The following is a 15,046-nucleotide window of genomic DNA, read 5'->3' as shown; positions in this document are numbered from 1 at the left end:
GGGTAAGGATTGAGTCTCCAAATGGGGTTTGGCAAGGAGACGTGATAGACGCCTGCCCCCCAGGGCGTCCGGCACAAGCTTAATAATTAGATATTTTAGACGTGGTTTTGTGGTAATTAATTGAAGGTGGATGGGTTACCAGCCCCTCGCACCCATCCAGAGCCCCAATTTGGCCGCTGTGGTGGTTGCAAACGCCATGAGGGGAATGGCCAATCTAAATTGGCCCTCCCCCCCACGGCATTCTCACCACAGCGTTGACATCCGGCACCCACGAGGAGGTAGGGGGTTGTTTTTGCCGGACAGCGCACACACACACACCACACACGCGCGCGCATGGGCGTCTCGCTCCTCTCACACCTTGTCAGTCCCTTAGCCGCTCGTCGCTGATTGATTTTGCAGCTTTCCGTTAAACCTGCACGGAATAATAACATGGGGGGGGGGGGGGGGGGTGGTGAGCATCGCTAATTCTCACGAAAGGCACCAAATATTGCGTAAGGCAGCGACATGTTATGTTGTTGTACACCTCCGCGGCGGATGCAATGCCTAGAACGCAGACTTTATTTAATGGTGATGAAAGGTAAAGGTGCTGCTCTGCAATGCTTGCCTATTACGCCATGAAGGGCGGGGGGGGGGTAGGGAGTGGGAGCGTCAATGAGCCCCTTGCTAAAGGGTATTTGATCTACTCTTCCACGCTAGCGAGACACCGCGGAGGAAGTGGGGAGTAACCACACACAACCTGCCGATCGGCTGATGGAGGTGGGCTCGCCGACACTGCTGGCTTGGACAGAGGTGGCCACGGTGGAGGGGGATTTCAGAAACTTGCGCCCAAATTTAAAAACTGCCGCACCGAGAGACTGAATTGGGCCCGTGGCCTCTGCATGATGCGGGACCGGTGTGCCGTTGTCCGTTGCGCCATGGCGGGCAGGATTCCCAACAGGCTTTTTTTTGATGTCATGGAAATAATCTTGTTGTGCACACACAGAGTACTCTATTTTGGCATCTAATTCATCAAGCGGGCAAACACTTGCAGAACACGCATCACTCACCTGCTCAATAATGAAGGGTGTTTTTTTTTTAAACAAGGCAATTTTTGCCGACAATAAAGACAACCAAGAATCGATCGAGCTGATGTTGCTGTTTGGCTGGCAAAGTGCTGAATTGATCTTGGTGATGAGCTGATGACACTGAACTGCGTACGTGTGAATGTGTGCGCTCATCAGTGTGTGTGAATGTGCACGAGATGCGGTAGTGTTGCGATTAGCGCTCTGCATTACGAACCTGGCAACGCAAGTTCGATTCCTGCTCATGGCCACCACCAGTGACGATTATCTGAACCGGTCCTGAGTCTCCCTAAGGTTGACTCGGCTTCAAATGAGTACCTGGTGCGGTGTGTAAACATCGTCGCTAGGGAGACAAAGGCGGCCGGGTGTGGTGCTGGCCACCCACCCCCTCGTGTGCTTTGGCAGCCTTCATAGGTGCTCGCTAACAGAACTTGCTCCTACAGTCTGTTAAGGCTATACGGGGGGTCTTGGTCTTTGTTATATATATATGTGTGTGTTCGTGTGCATGCATATGTGTGCGTGCAAATGCGCGTGTGCGTATGTTTTTGTATGCGTGTACATATTACTGCATGATTGTATGTTAACATGTATACATGGATGTGTGTGTGTGTGTGGCATGTGTATGTGTGTATGTTGGGAATGGTGGCACAGTGGGTAATACATTGCGCTGCAAAACTTGGTGACATGAGTTCAATTCCCAGCCACATCCATCGGTGGCGATTAATATCTAAACCAGATCTTGCCTTTTGCTAGGTCGACTCAGCATAAAACGGGTACCTGCAATGGTATGTAAACAATAATCACTGGGAAGACAAGGGCGGGCGGGTGGACTTGTAGAGTGGGCTGTTGTAGTATTAACAGGTGCTCGCGAACAGCACTTACCCCAGAATGTCTGTTAAGGGCTATATGGGGGATCTTTTCCTTTGTGTATGTGTTTTCGTATGCAAGAATGCATGTGTGCGTGTGTGTGGTTGCGTGCGTGTGTGTGTGTGCGTTGTGTTTGTTTCTTTACTTGCTCAGTGTTGCGTTCACTTCGTGTTCAGCTGTGATTGCGTCTCAACAGGCTGTTTGCATCTCCCGCAAAAGTATGCACGAATGTTGACATTCTTCGTGTTTATTATTTTATTAATGTAGAGAATGAAATAAAATAATAAAAATAAGCTGAATCGAATTACCAACATAGCTTAACCCCGTAATTAAATGATAGCATTAAGTATAAATCAGAGAAGACTTTAATTCGTAACAATAAAGATGTGAGGCCTGTGGTGGGTTAATTATGCCAAGATAAACACGGTACTAAATTAAGAAATAAAACACTTTGGAAACAAAATATTGTCTGGGGGAAGCAAAGGAAATGGGATTTTGCCAAGAGAGAGGGAAAGGATTTATCAAGTATTTTATAAATAGGTTGTAATGTGCCTGTGGCTCTTTGTGTTCGGGGGTGGCAGTGTGGGCCCCTTCACCTAGCTGCTCGTGGTCAGGATGCACATGTGTCTTTTGGCGCTGGCCCTCGGGATGAATAAGAAAAAAAATCAGAGAAAGTGACTATTTTTTTTATGTCATATATATATATTTTTTTGCCGTGGAACAACATTATGCATTTCAAGTATCTTCACAAGACATCGCTCGCATGTGTCTTCTTAACACTCGGCTTAATTTGTTTTGGGTGATCCCCGAGTCTGCAACACATTCCAAAAACCACAAATGTCGACAACCAAAACCGTCCGCTGTTATTTATGCAATATTGTTATTTCATGTTATTATTACATTATATTTTTTTCTCCGCAGCACTCTTGCGTGCCAGATCATTGTTGGGTTATGATGACTTCGCTTGATCGGGTTGAAAATAATTGTGAAAAATGTTTTGTGTTATCTTTACTGGAACATTGCACAGCTGTTCCAGTAAACTCAAAAAGATTAATTCCTTTGCGTGATTCTTTTGGGTTCACAACATTACCCCGTGTAATTATGCAAACATTGCGCAAAAACTTGTCTAAAAAAAAAAAATACCAAAGAACAAAATAACTTCGTCATGCGCATAATGTATTTTCCTTTCATATAATAAAATTTATGTATTTTGGGGGATGGCGTGGGGAGGGGGGCTCTTAGAGACATGGAGGGACACTTGGCGGCAACACGCGGTCAACATCCCTCCATCGGGAATAACAAACAAGAAGAAAAGAGTGGGGGGAGGGGGGTGGGTCAAGTAAAAGTAGCGTGAACCCTGACGAACGGAGCACATCGCATTGCTCGTGCTGCTCTCTCGACCCATCCACCCACCCACCCACCATCTTGTGGGCAAATATGTCCCACGGCGGAATCCGCGGCCGCTCTCTGATTGTAATGTCTCCACCTGCTGTTTATCACCGGCGTTGTGGACAATCCCTCAGGCGCAATCAGTCAGACTTTGCCCGCAGCGTCAGACCTGCCGGGCCCAACCTGGTATGTTCCATGTGCGTTGCGTTTCCCAAGGCTTATGCAAGCGAATATATAGCATTTGTTTTTGCGTCCAGGGGAATAGTTGCCACTGCAGAATCACGTTACATGCATACTTTTCCAGCGCCGCATCAGTCAATTTTAAAATGAATTAACTCAACAGCTGCCCGCCCCCGAAATAAATCAAACACGGCTGGCGATTGAGAGTAGGAGGTCACAGCTTGGCTTTTCCACAGCCAGAACTTTAACGAAGAAGTAAAAAAAAAAGGGGGACTTGACTTCACTTATTTATGCCCTGGCCTCAGTAAATCTGTCTTAGAGAGGACTGGAAGGGTTGAATGCAACCCTGGCCAAAGATATGTCACGACTTTGCGTTCCTTAATTCAGGAATATCAAAAGGATACATCTGTACAGATGTTTTGAGGCTCTGCAAAGTGTAATGTGGTTTATTGAGCACCAATTAGGTGAAACTGAGGTTGAGAGAGATGATGCTGAGAGGCTGGAGGTGTCCGGCCCCTAATTTCGTTGCTGACCATTCTTTGTAGCGCATTGTCATCAAGACCACTTAGCCGGCAGCACTAATGCAAAATCTACCAGCTGACAGCCAGCGCCGTCGGTTGGCTACAGAACCTAGACATTGATTCGTAACTTTTGCTGCTGTTCCAAAAAGAATTCGCTCATCTCTGAATCACGCCGTACTAAAAGAAGAAGCCGGTAGTGCTTTGTGGAATTTGCAACATCATCACAATTGCGATGTAGCAATGAGGATCCTCACAAAGGGGGGATTGCCACGGTGATGGCCGTGTGACGTGGAGGTGATGATTGTGTTGGCTGCTTTGATGATAATGATAACGACGGTGGCGATTGACGCTGATTGATGATGATGATGGCAGATGAAACGTGCGGATGTAATCTTTAGGCCTAAATGTTTAACATGCTGCTCTGGGGTCTGCAAATTCCATCATAAACGATTTATGGGCGACTCACTATGGAGCTGTGCGGGCAGGGGAGATGACGGGCTGGTACAGGGCTCTGGGGGCACACGGCAAGGGATGGAACACAGAGGGCGGTGGGAATAACTCTGGAAAAATGAACGAGAGATTTGCCACGTAATTGGATAGGAAAGCATCCGATTTATTTTCCACATCAATCCATCTTCTCCGTTCCTTGCCTTTTATGTTATGCCTCAGCAACTTAAGACCCTACAGTTGGTAAAGCAGTCATGCTGTTCCCAGAGAAATGTGCACAGACGTCATGTGGCGGGTGGGTGGGTGGGTCGGCGAATGGGTGGGTGGTCACTGGGGTGTACTGAAGATTCCATCAGAAAGATGGGGATAAAGTCACGAGCTGCATTTTTTTTACATTATTTTCTGTTGGTGCGAGTGTTACTCCTGCACTGTGCTCGAAACCATGGGGGAACTTCGCCTAATTTCTATCGGGCTTCAGTGTCACACGCCAAGGCCGGCAAATGTTTAAGTTATAGTGTAGGTTTTCGTAGACTATGCAACGGACAATATTTTGTATGATCCATATTTTATTTGCTTCACTGATTGTATTTATCATTGATTGTTTAAGTAGTTGTTTTTAGCAACGCTTTTTTGTTTTTTACTTATTTTTTATTTTAGGCTGTGACCTATGCCCCATAACTTAAACCAGTGATTTTCTGTACCTTAATTTTTGGGGGCACAAGTTTGAAAATGTTGGTTTTCGGCTGGACAGGTTTTAGGTTTTGTTTTTGTCATTTCTGGCAAAACATTTTTTGGGAACCTCTCCCAGGCCATTCCACCAATTTCAACGTAAAAGAAGAGTAATTTATAAGCTCATCATTTGTAGTTTATTCTAACGAGGCCCAAATAATGAGAGATAAAAAAATCACTTTCCACAACTATAATTTGGCCGATTGGTCCCAGGATATTGTAAATACTATACCATTTACAATATCCTGGCAATAGATGCAAGCCCCATTTCAAAATCAGACACTGGATAGGTGCCATTGGTGTTTGGTGGTCCGGGAGAATTGCTGAATCTCGACAAACCTTCCACTATGTTTGATACACTGGTGAATGAGTGGTGAGTGTCATGTGAGTGGTGAATGCCTGACGATGGTCAAGGTGATGGCCACGTGAGTGCCAATGTCACGTGACACTATAATCCGTAAATTAAGACTCTACTACGAAACAAAATCCCATGTTATCCGAGACACAATTAACTAAACACCCGCGTCCGTGCATAACCCTAACCGCATAACCACAGAACCTTTTGCACATGAGCCAGCGGGGATAATTGGCGCCTGAGCACGTGTGCGCGCACGTGGACGTGTGCCCACTCCGTGCGTGTGTGCGTGCGTGCGCAATGAGAGTGGGGAGCGGTGGCGCAGTGGTCAGCCCGATGTGCGACGAAGCCGACGGACCCGAGTTCGACTCCCGCTCACGGCCACCAGCACCAGTGACGATTACCTGAACCATTCCTGGGCCTCTAATGAGTACCTGGTGCGGTGTGTGAACATCGCCACTGGGGAGACAAAGGCGGTCGGGCGTGGTGCCCACAACTCCGTAGTGCGCTGTTCCGGCCTTCATTAGGTGCTACTCGCTAACGGCACTTGCCAAAGTAGCTTGCCTCGAAAAGTCTGTTAATGCTATGTAAGGTGGGGAGGGGGGGATCTTTATTCTTGTATAATGAGAGAATAAGCGTGAATGACACGGAGATGCATGGATGTTCTCGGCAGCACCTGTGATCACTTCTGTGATCGTCACGCAGGGCCCCAACGGCAGGAGAGGGGAAAACAGACTCCCACGAGATTTGTTCCACAGGCTCTATCCCTCTCTTTCTCAAACTGTTTAATCCTATTATTATTTTACCAGGTAAGGTCCACTGAGCTATTAGCCACAAATGAAAGCTCAACGAAGTGGCTTATGTGGAAATGTATTTGTAGCCAAATACTCTTAACGCGTGATGTTGATTCTAAACGTGGAGGGGAAAATCGGAGGACCCGGAGAAAAATCCACTTGACCACGGGGAAAGAGACATGCAGACTCAAAATATACAGGCATCAAAATATACAGGCATCAGGGTCGGGGTCAAATTCACAACCTCCTGTATACCAGGCGAGGTAGTTAACATCTCGCCATCGTGAAGCCAGTATCTCACTCTCTCGCTCCCAGATGGGACTGTAGGTTGTCATGGGTGTCCGAACTCCCGCAAAATGTTTCAATATGACCACGGCTTATTTTCAACTGGAACTTTCCAGGGCTGAGCTCCAGAAAACGTTGAATGCAGAGATTTGTACTCACACATTTTTCATTGCGAGCCACTCGCTCTACCACCGCACCACCTGACTGGTGCAGCGCATAATGCACGGTAGGCAAAAGCGGATCGTATCCTTACCTGGTAAAATAAAATAAAAAATAGTTGAACAGTCAATAGTTATATCGCATCATCACCGTAGCTCGGTCTGTCCGGCGTTTAGCATTTGTCGTTCCGAGTTCGTTCAACGTCGAGGAATCGACCGCGGCCACCCTCTGGAGTGATTTTGTTACCCCTCCGTCCCAAGCTGGCGCTGACTTCCTGCAGTGTGTGGCTGGGCTACAGGTCCCCCGGATGTGGAGAGGCCGTGTGAGGTCAGCCTGCGCACGTGGAGCCCCGAGTCGCGCTACAGCCAGCGCACGCCGTCGGGGACGTGCCCGCAGCCGTCCGGCTGCGTCCTGGAGCTCTCCTTCAGCCTGCCCACCCTCCCCGAGCTCCTCACCATCTGGGTCACCTACATCTTCCTGCACAACTCCCACCCCATCAAGGACCTGGTCATCCTCACGGCCGACGGGAGGAACAAGGTACGGCCCGGTCCCGCCTGCACCTCCGTTCAACGCACTGGACGAGACTTTCAATTGGCGACGATCACGACGATGACCTCCCCCAGGTTTTCGGGTAGTACCACGCGTCGTTTGGGCGCGACGGGTCCCCGTGTTTCGCTGTCTCACACTCGTGTCTTTTTGTTGTTGTTGCAAGTACGTACGTTGAACTTCTTCCATACCGTGCGTAGCCAGCCGTGCCAATATGTTGCACTGTGGTGAGTTTTCTCTGGGCACTCCGGTTTCTTTTCCTGTGTTCACGTTTACGTTGCTTGACCCGGTGAGACCTCACGACGTTGTTGGAATTGTATACATTGGGCACCAGCAGGAGCAGCGGACGGCAACGCTGTGACATCGAGGGAGAACGTGAGCTGTTTAGTTCCCTTCCTGTAGAAGCTTCCAGCACGTGGGGCGAAACGTTGGACGACATCGTGCCGAACAGCACACGGGCACAACCCCGAAAAGGCATCGGAGAACTGGATGGGATTTTTTTATTTCTCCATTCGTGACCGCAGAGATGTCATTTGTTGCGTACAAGTTACGCACAGTTTGAGCGGCGGTAGAAGTCTTGTAATGGGAGTTATTCGATTTCGATCGGTCTTAAGGTGAGCGGGTGGGTGGCTTAGAGACCTTGCAATTAAAGTCAGGCAGCCACCCTGTTAATTAAGGGGAGTGAAAGTGAGTTGATGTTCTTTGCCCGGTCACCGATGAGCTGAGAAAAAAAAGAAAAGACCCTGCATTCAATTTGGTTGCTCAATTAAATTGGCTACGGAACAACTCTAAGAATGTGGAAGACTATCGGTGTGACTGTCACACAAGAAACAATCTGGTAGCAGAGCGCGGCAAAGTGCCGAGCACGACTTTTCGTTCAGTCATCCTAAGGACTAAACTATGTACTTATATTCTTGGGGTCGTTCGGTAAAGTCACGTAGATAGGTTCAAAGAAAATAACAAAAACTACGACGTGACGATCACAGCACAAGCGTTCGTCATCCTCCTCCTACTGATGACGATTGCTTGTGTTGTGACTTAACCGAAAGACCCAAAGAATATGAATTCCTGCAGTCACAAAAACTTTAAGTCCAGATAATTTTTAATACGTAATAATTTTTTGCCTTTTGTTTTATAATACATTTTATTTAGAAAACCCTTTTGTTGATTTTATAAGTGTTACATGAACAGGACAGGTGTGACATGTAAAGCAACCATAAACGCATGAAAAGACCTAGGTTTACGATTTATGAGTAAAACTCTCCTATCTACACAACATACATAGACGTAAATCAGTTGTTTTATTGTCATATTTAAATTCGGCACATCAAAATCCATAATAAACAGCACATTTCATCTCTGAAGCAGACGACGTCTACACAATTGTAGACCAGTGTGATCTACAGTCACGTGGGACGTTTGACCATACTTCGCCATGCTGGTCAGTGCTGGTTGGTGAAGGTGTGGGGGGGGGGGGGTGTGCCCAAGATCGGTTCAGATGTCAGTCTCCGACGATGTTAGCCATGGCAGGGAATCAAACTCAGGTCACTGGGGTCATAGCATTGCACGCAGTACATTGACGAATGTATCGCTGTTGTGTATGCATGTATATTGAACTTATTTTGCGCCGTACGTAGCCAACTGTGAAAATAGATTCGGGGTAAGGACATCAAAAATACACAAAAATCTGTTCTAAACAAATGAGTTTTGTTTACAAATTAATCGAAAGAAAAAATAATATAGAATATTGTTTTAAATATATAAACATGGTTGAATACATAACAGGTTAATTTTAAATACAATTAAACCCAGAAATGAAAAGATGACAATAGGAACCACATTTGGGCTGGACTAGATTGAAGTTGTGTTTGTGTGTGAAAGCCTCGCTGCCAAGAGTAGCTGTCTTGAACAGCTCAAAGCATTTCTTTGCTTGTTCAGCAAATTTACGTAATAACAAAACATTATCGGCATAATAGTGTTATTTTAATCTCTAAAAGGAAACAGCAAATCATATCAGCGTCTTGCAGCATCTGCCTGTCTGGAAACCCCTGATGTTTTATCTGTGTTCATCAGCAGCATGTGCTATTTTTACCGATATTTAACATAAATACACAAAGGTGTGAAGGCTTCTTTTAAACAGGGATGTGTCTTTTTTCTGCTCGTGTGTACTCCCCTCTTCCAGCCAATGGTGTTGTCACCTGTTTGTGTTTTCCCAGAATCTCGTGGTCTTATTTTGAAGAACCTGTCGAGGGAATTGTGTCAGTCTTCCAGGGGACGTAAAAATAAAAAAAAAATGTTGGGTCAGTTGGTGTAATACTGTGCCACTCGAAATAAGGCGTTTTTGTGCAACTTTTCACATTTCCTGCATCGTGAGGTTTTCTCCTTCTCCGTGACACGTCCTCGTTTTTATTTTCTTTCGTATCTCCAAGGCGGCAGGCAGGCAACTCTCGCGACCCAACTGAGGGACGAATGTCAAGCGGGAAGTGTTCCTTCCAGATCGCAGTTCACTGTCCATGCTTGCTGACTACGCAACCACCTCTTCCGTGCAGCAATTAGACTTGTGGCAATTCATCCCTCCCAGCGATTTTTACAATTTTTTTTTTACGAATTGTCACAGATTCAGGACCGCGATTCGACGAGTGATTTATTTTGTTTGTTTTCGGCGTTGGTAGCGTTGGGGTGAATGTATTGGCCACCCCGTGGCAAGAGGCCACAGCCACCGTGGTTGTTCCTGGGTGCACAGACCTTCCCCCACCCCCAGGCTCCCACCCACCTGCCCCCACCCCCTGCCCTCCCCGCCCCCACCGCAACATTTGGGAGAAAAAAAAATTGCGGTATTTTTCTTTTGAGTCTCGCGTTTTTCTCCCTTCATCATATGCTGATGACAGAACCTTTAAATGCACAGGTGCAGCGTGTACCGTCGGCCCCGAGACTGCAGTCAGCTGCCAGTAATTGCATAGCGATAGTAAAATTACAGTCGAGTAGAACTGCTCTTGTACGTAACGAAGTGGATGGGGGGTGCGGGGTGAACTTCAAAGACCTTCCTTTGGCTATAATAATATTTTCATTTTATATCGCGTAATTGATGCTAATAGCATCCCATAACGCTGTACATTAAAATTATATATAAGGACCAAATCCCACACACAGCCACGACCAAAGCAAATGAAAACCCTACCGCTACCAAGCACAATAAAAAATGTATTAACAAATACAGAAATTGCACCAAAACAAAGAGGCACAAATGACAAAGATCGTTATCACAACACAGAACTGAGTCCATTCGGTCACATCCCAGATCACAATCTCGACTTCTCAACCAAGCCAGGAAACCTTGAGTTGTAACTCACCGCCTCGTTCTCTCTTACCAAATAAACACGGGTGCGCCGTTTCTACACAACATCTTGAGATGCGGTCGCATTCAGACGCTGTGCAAATCCGAGGTGTATTTTAATCCGAGTTGTATTCTATTCGTGTATTAATCCCTTCTTAGAGATGCCCTCCTCCTCCTCAGGCAGAGATGTGCAATATGCATCTAAGTGATAATCGTGTCGAGAAACACATTACCAACTGACCATGTGTTGCGTCATTTAGACACAGTGGTGATGCTTGTGTCTCATGGCGAAAACGGGGCCTGGGTTCACATCCCAATGCGGGCACCTTTCTGCGTGGAGTTTGTCCATTCTCTCCCCCTGTACAGCGTGGGGTTCCTCTGGGTTTTCCTGCTATCATTCCACAGCTAAACAAACGCACAGTGTAATTGGCATGGTCAAACATCGCAATGCTGAAAGCCGCCAGCAAATTACTCATTCGTGGGGCTGCACGTGGTGACATCGGCCGCTGCCACGAAAAACCTGGCAGGGCCCTCCTCAACACAGAGTCTTGGGACTCTGCGAGGCTTTCATGGGCAAAAAAGCGCAGCAATAATAATACGAATACTACTACTCCGAGGTGTGTCATTTATATACTACTCGGCAAGTACTCGTGTGAACTATATTACAAATTAAAATCGCACGTGACGGCATGGCAGATGCGGATACCTGATGCACAAATGGAAATTAAAAAAAAAAATCTCGAGTAATGTGCGACTGTGATCATCCGGAACAGACCATACAAACGCGTAACGACGCAATGCCCCATCCACAAATACGAATGCGACATCGCGGCGATGCACTCCGCTGCTCCCGATGCGGTTGTCTGTGCTTGACCACCTGAATGTGAAATTGTAGTTGATGCTCTGTAGTCTACATCCGCCGCGCGGAAGAGGAAGATTCCACGTCATTATGCGATGCCGCCTCACTTCCGCAACTCTATCCTGACACCCTGTGCAAGACCCATCAACGACTGACCCCCCCCCCCACCCCCGCACCGCACCGTCTGTCTGATGGCCTTAATTTAGACTGATGGCCTTAATCTAAGTTGTCTTGTGGTTGTTGTTGTTTGACTTGCATCCCACTGGGATTTTTGCACACAGCGTTGGTGTACGGTGCTTTTTCTGCAATATTTTGCTGTCTTTTCTTGGATTTTCTGTTTGCACAAAGTCACTTTAAGATGTTTTCTTGTTCATGTTTTAGTTTTTTTGTTTGTTGCGGTTGCACCCGATTCAAGAGCCGAATGGCTCACAGGGCTGTACCTAATAAATGAAACTTGAAACTTGAAACTGTCCGCTTGTGCCCCGCCAGTCGCTGGGACCCCAGACGGTGTTCTGCGACGTCCCGCTGACGGTGCGCCTGGACTGGCTGCTGGCGCCGGTGGAATCGGTTCGCATCCACACGGTAGACGAGAAGCTGGAGGTGGACGCAGCGCTGCTTCGCTCGGCTCCCAACGACGGGCGCTGCTCTCGCTGCCGCCCGCTCTCCTACAAGCTGTCGCGCTCGCCGCCGTTCCACCCGCGCGGGCAGGTGGTCGTCGACGGACCATCGCGCAGCTTTGTGGACAGGTACGAAGGGTGGGGGTGGTGGTACTTTGAGCGCGTGCGTGTGTTGCCCACCGACCTCCTCGTGTGCTTTGCCAGCCTTAATCGATGGTCGCTAACAGCACTTGCATTATACACCCACGAAATGTCATGGTTTGGCTGGGACGGTACTGGTTGGTTCGGAAAGGCCGTGTCCCTCATGTCCTGAAGCATATGCAAGTGAAAGTGAGTCTGCATTCTCAACTCCGGTGATCAATGAATGAGAAAAAAAACCTAGTCTCAAGTTGAATTTGGTTCAATTCGGGCTGTGAGGATTCAGGAAATGATATTGGTTTGACTGTCACACAACAGACAACATTCTCGTCGCAGAGTCCACACAAAGGCTGTTCCAATCTCCTAAAGTATTTGCGAAAAAATTGGCGTTCCGTTTCAAGAACCGATCCTGCTCATCTTTACCGGTTCATTCGCATTGATTTTTTCAACTCGTCAAGCTTCACTTGCGTATATTTGTGTACAACGAGAGCATCGTGGCTTGAGTTTGCAAACAACTGTTATTTGCACTGCGCATGTGTGCATCTCCAACATTCTTTGCCTCCCTCCCGAATCGCGGGATCGTGCCAACTAAACATTTGAACGATCGCCGCAGGTATCGTCGGCATCAAAGTCCGTAGGCGCGCAAAAAAACATTTCGCCTGTGATGCATGCTCCTCGGGTGCGATCTCATTTTTCATCGCGGCGAACTCCGGAGGGCTCGTTTCGAACGAGTCCCGAGCTTTTTGGAGGCCTCCCCAATAAAGCACCTTGGCTGCGCTTCTAGCCGTCCGAAAGTAGCAAAAAAAGCACATGCTGAAAAATGTTACCGAAAGGCTTTTTTTTTTTTTGGCCGGGGCAGTTACGGGCCTCGTTCGTTTCGCTCCCGTTAGCCGCCGCCCGCGCACCCTTTTGCTCCGCCGCGATCGGAGGTGGCTGACGTTTTACGCGACGGGGGGGGGGGGGGGGGGGGGGGCGGGGCTGGCAGGATTGGCGGTGAAACGTTGCTATCTGCTATTGGCGATACAATGAAGGGAGCAGTTTGCCTCCGTGAGGCCAGGGATGTCACGGAAGGCGCTGGGTGCTCGCCGCGCGCCACTGTTTGGGGCGTAGAGCAATTCCAGAAGGATGAAAGGACAGGGGTGATTGATGGCTTGTGGGAAGAAGGGGTAGCTACTGTGTCCCATAGCTTAAAATGCCGCATCTGCAGCTGTACGCACCCTGCATGCCTACGTGATAAAAGATGGTCGAGGAATCATGTTAAGCCGATGCCTTTGCGATGGTATGCAATGTAGATATAGGAGGCTTAGCTCTCCATACAGAGACGCACACAAACACACACACACACACTAAAGAGTGCACATCAAAGCACGCACAGAGGCCCCCTTCTATTCACGAGCCAGCGATTACGCAAACAGCCAGAGTTTGAGCGGTATGCACAGGAGTCGATGTATTTTTCCTTAAGTGTTGGATTTCTCTGTTTAAATTGCTCGTGGGCAACACACTCAGCTAGTGGGCACATGGCCGGAGTGAATCGCGTGCTTTATTGGAAAATTGAGCCTCTGCAAGTTGTTGCGGGCAAACATTTGCCGATGTTACGGATCGAACGTTCGCTCATTTGCGGCGCTCGCTCTCGGCATCGCGTACGGCTCTCTCGACTTCGGATTTTTAACGCCCGCCCGCGAGTTCGTCGTGACTGATGACCTGGCCCGCACTTTGCCCCCCCCCCCCCCCCCCCCGGTTTTGGCTGTCCGCCCCCTCTGTGCCCTCGCCGACCCCTCCGCTCAGGTCCGTGGAGCCGGGAGCGACGTACGTGTACCAGGTGGCCGTCTCGACGACGTACGGCGACTCGCAGCCCTCGCCGCCGCTCGTCTACACGCACGGGAGCCCCTACTGTGGGGACGCTGCGATGCACGGGTGAGTGTTCCGATTCTCTCGCGGGTGAGAGAAGATCGTGTTCCGATTCTCTCGTGGCTGAGAGAGGATCGTGTTCCGATTCTCTCGCGGCTGAGAGAAGATCGTGTTCCGATTCTCTCACAGACGAGAAAGGATCGTTTTCCAATTCTCTCGCGGCTGAGAGAGGATCGTGTTCCGATTCTCTCACAGACGAGAAAGGATCGTGTTCCGATTCTCTCGCGGCTGAGAGAGGATCGTGTTCCGATTCTCTCACGGCTGAGAGAGGATCGTTTTCCGATTCTCTCACAAGTGAGAGGACCGTGTTCCGATTCTCTCGCGGCTGAGAGAGGATCGTGTTCGAATTCTCTCACAAGTGAGAGTGGGCCGTGTTCCGATTCTCTCACAGACGAGAAAGGATCGTGTTCCGATTCTCTCACGGCTGAGAGAGGGCCGTGTTCCGATTCTCTCACGGCTGAGAGAGGATCGTGTTCCGATTCTCTCACAAGTGAGAGGACCGTGTTCCGATTCTCTCGCGGCTGAGAGAGGATCGTGTTCGAATTCTCTCACAAGTGAGAGTGGGCCGTGTTCCGATTCTCTCACAGACGAGAAAGGATCGTGTTCCGATTCTCTCACGGCTGAGAGAGGGCCGTGTTCCGATTCTCTCACGGCTGAGAGAGGATCGTGTTCCGATTCTCTCACAAGTGAGAGGGCCGTGTTCCGATTCTCTCACGGCTGAGAAAGGATCGTGTTCCGATTCTCTCGCGGCTGAGAGAGGATCGTGTTCCGATTCTCTCACGGCTGAGAGAGGATCGTGTTCCGATTCTCTCACAAGTGAGAGGATCGTGTTCCGATTCTCTCGCGGCTGAGAGAGG

The 15,046-nt window shown here is 48.5% G+C and overlaps 1 protein-coding gene across 1 annotated transcript in view; it reads left to right on the top strand.

Annotated features, from left to right (window-relative positions):
- LOC133341666 (pappalysin-1-like) overlaps positions 1-15,046 on the top strand; it is a 168,833-nt gene that overhangs the window by 62,411 nt on the left and 91,376 nt on the right. The window contains exons 8-10 of the mRNA XM_061550258.1: positions 7,086-7,324; positions 12,016-12,272; positions 14,067-14,195. Coding sequence (XP_061406242.1) covers positions 7,086-7,324; positions 12,016-12,272; positions 14,067-14,195 — 625 coding nt within the window. The remainder of the gene's footprint in view (positions 1-7,085; positions 7,325-12,015; positions 12,273-14,066; positions 14,196-15,046) is intronic.

The sequence above is a fragment of the Lethenteron reissneri genome, chromosome 12 (assembly GCF_015708825.2).
Source record: "Lethenteron reissneri isolate LAM-NWPU_2019-01 chromosome 12, ASM1570882v1, whole genome shotgun sequence".
Taxonomy (NCBI): Eukaryota; Metazoa; Chordata; class Hyperoartia; order Petromyzontiformes; family Petromyzontidae; genus Lethenteron; species Lethenteron reissneri.
This window is presented reverse-complemented; position numbering and strand designations above follow the sequence as displayed.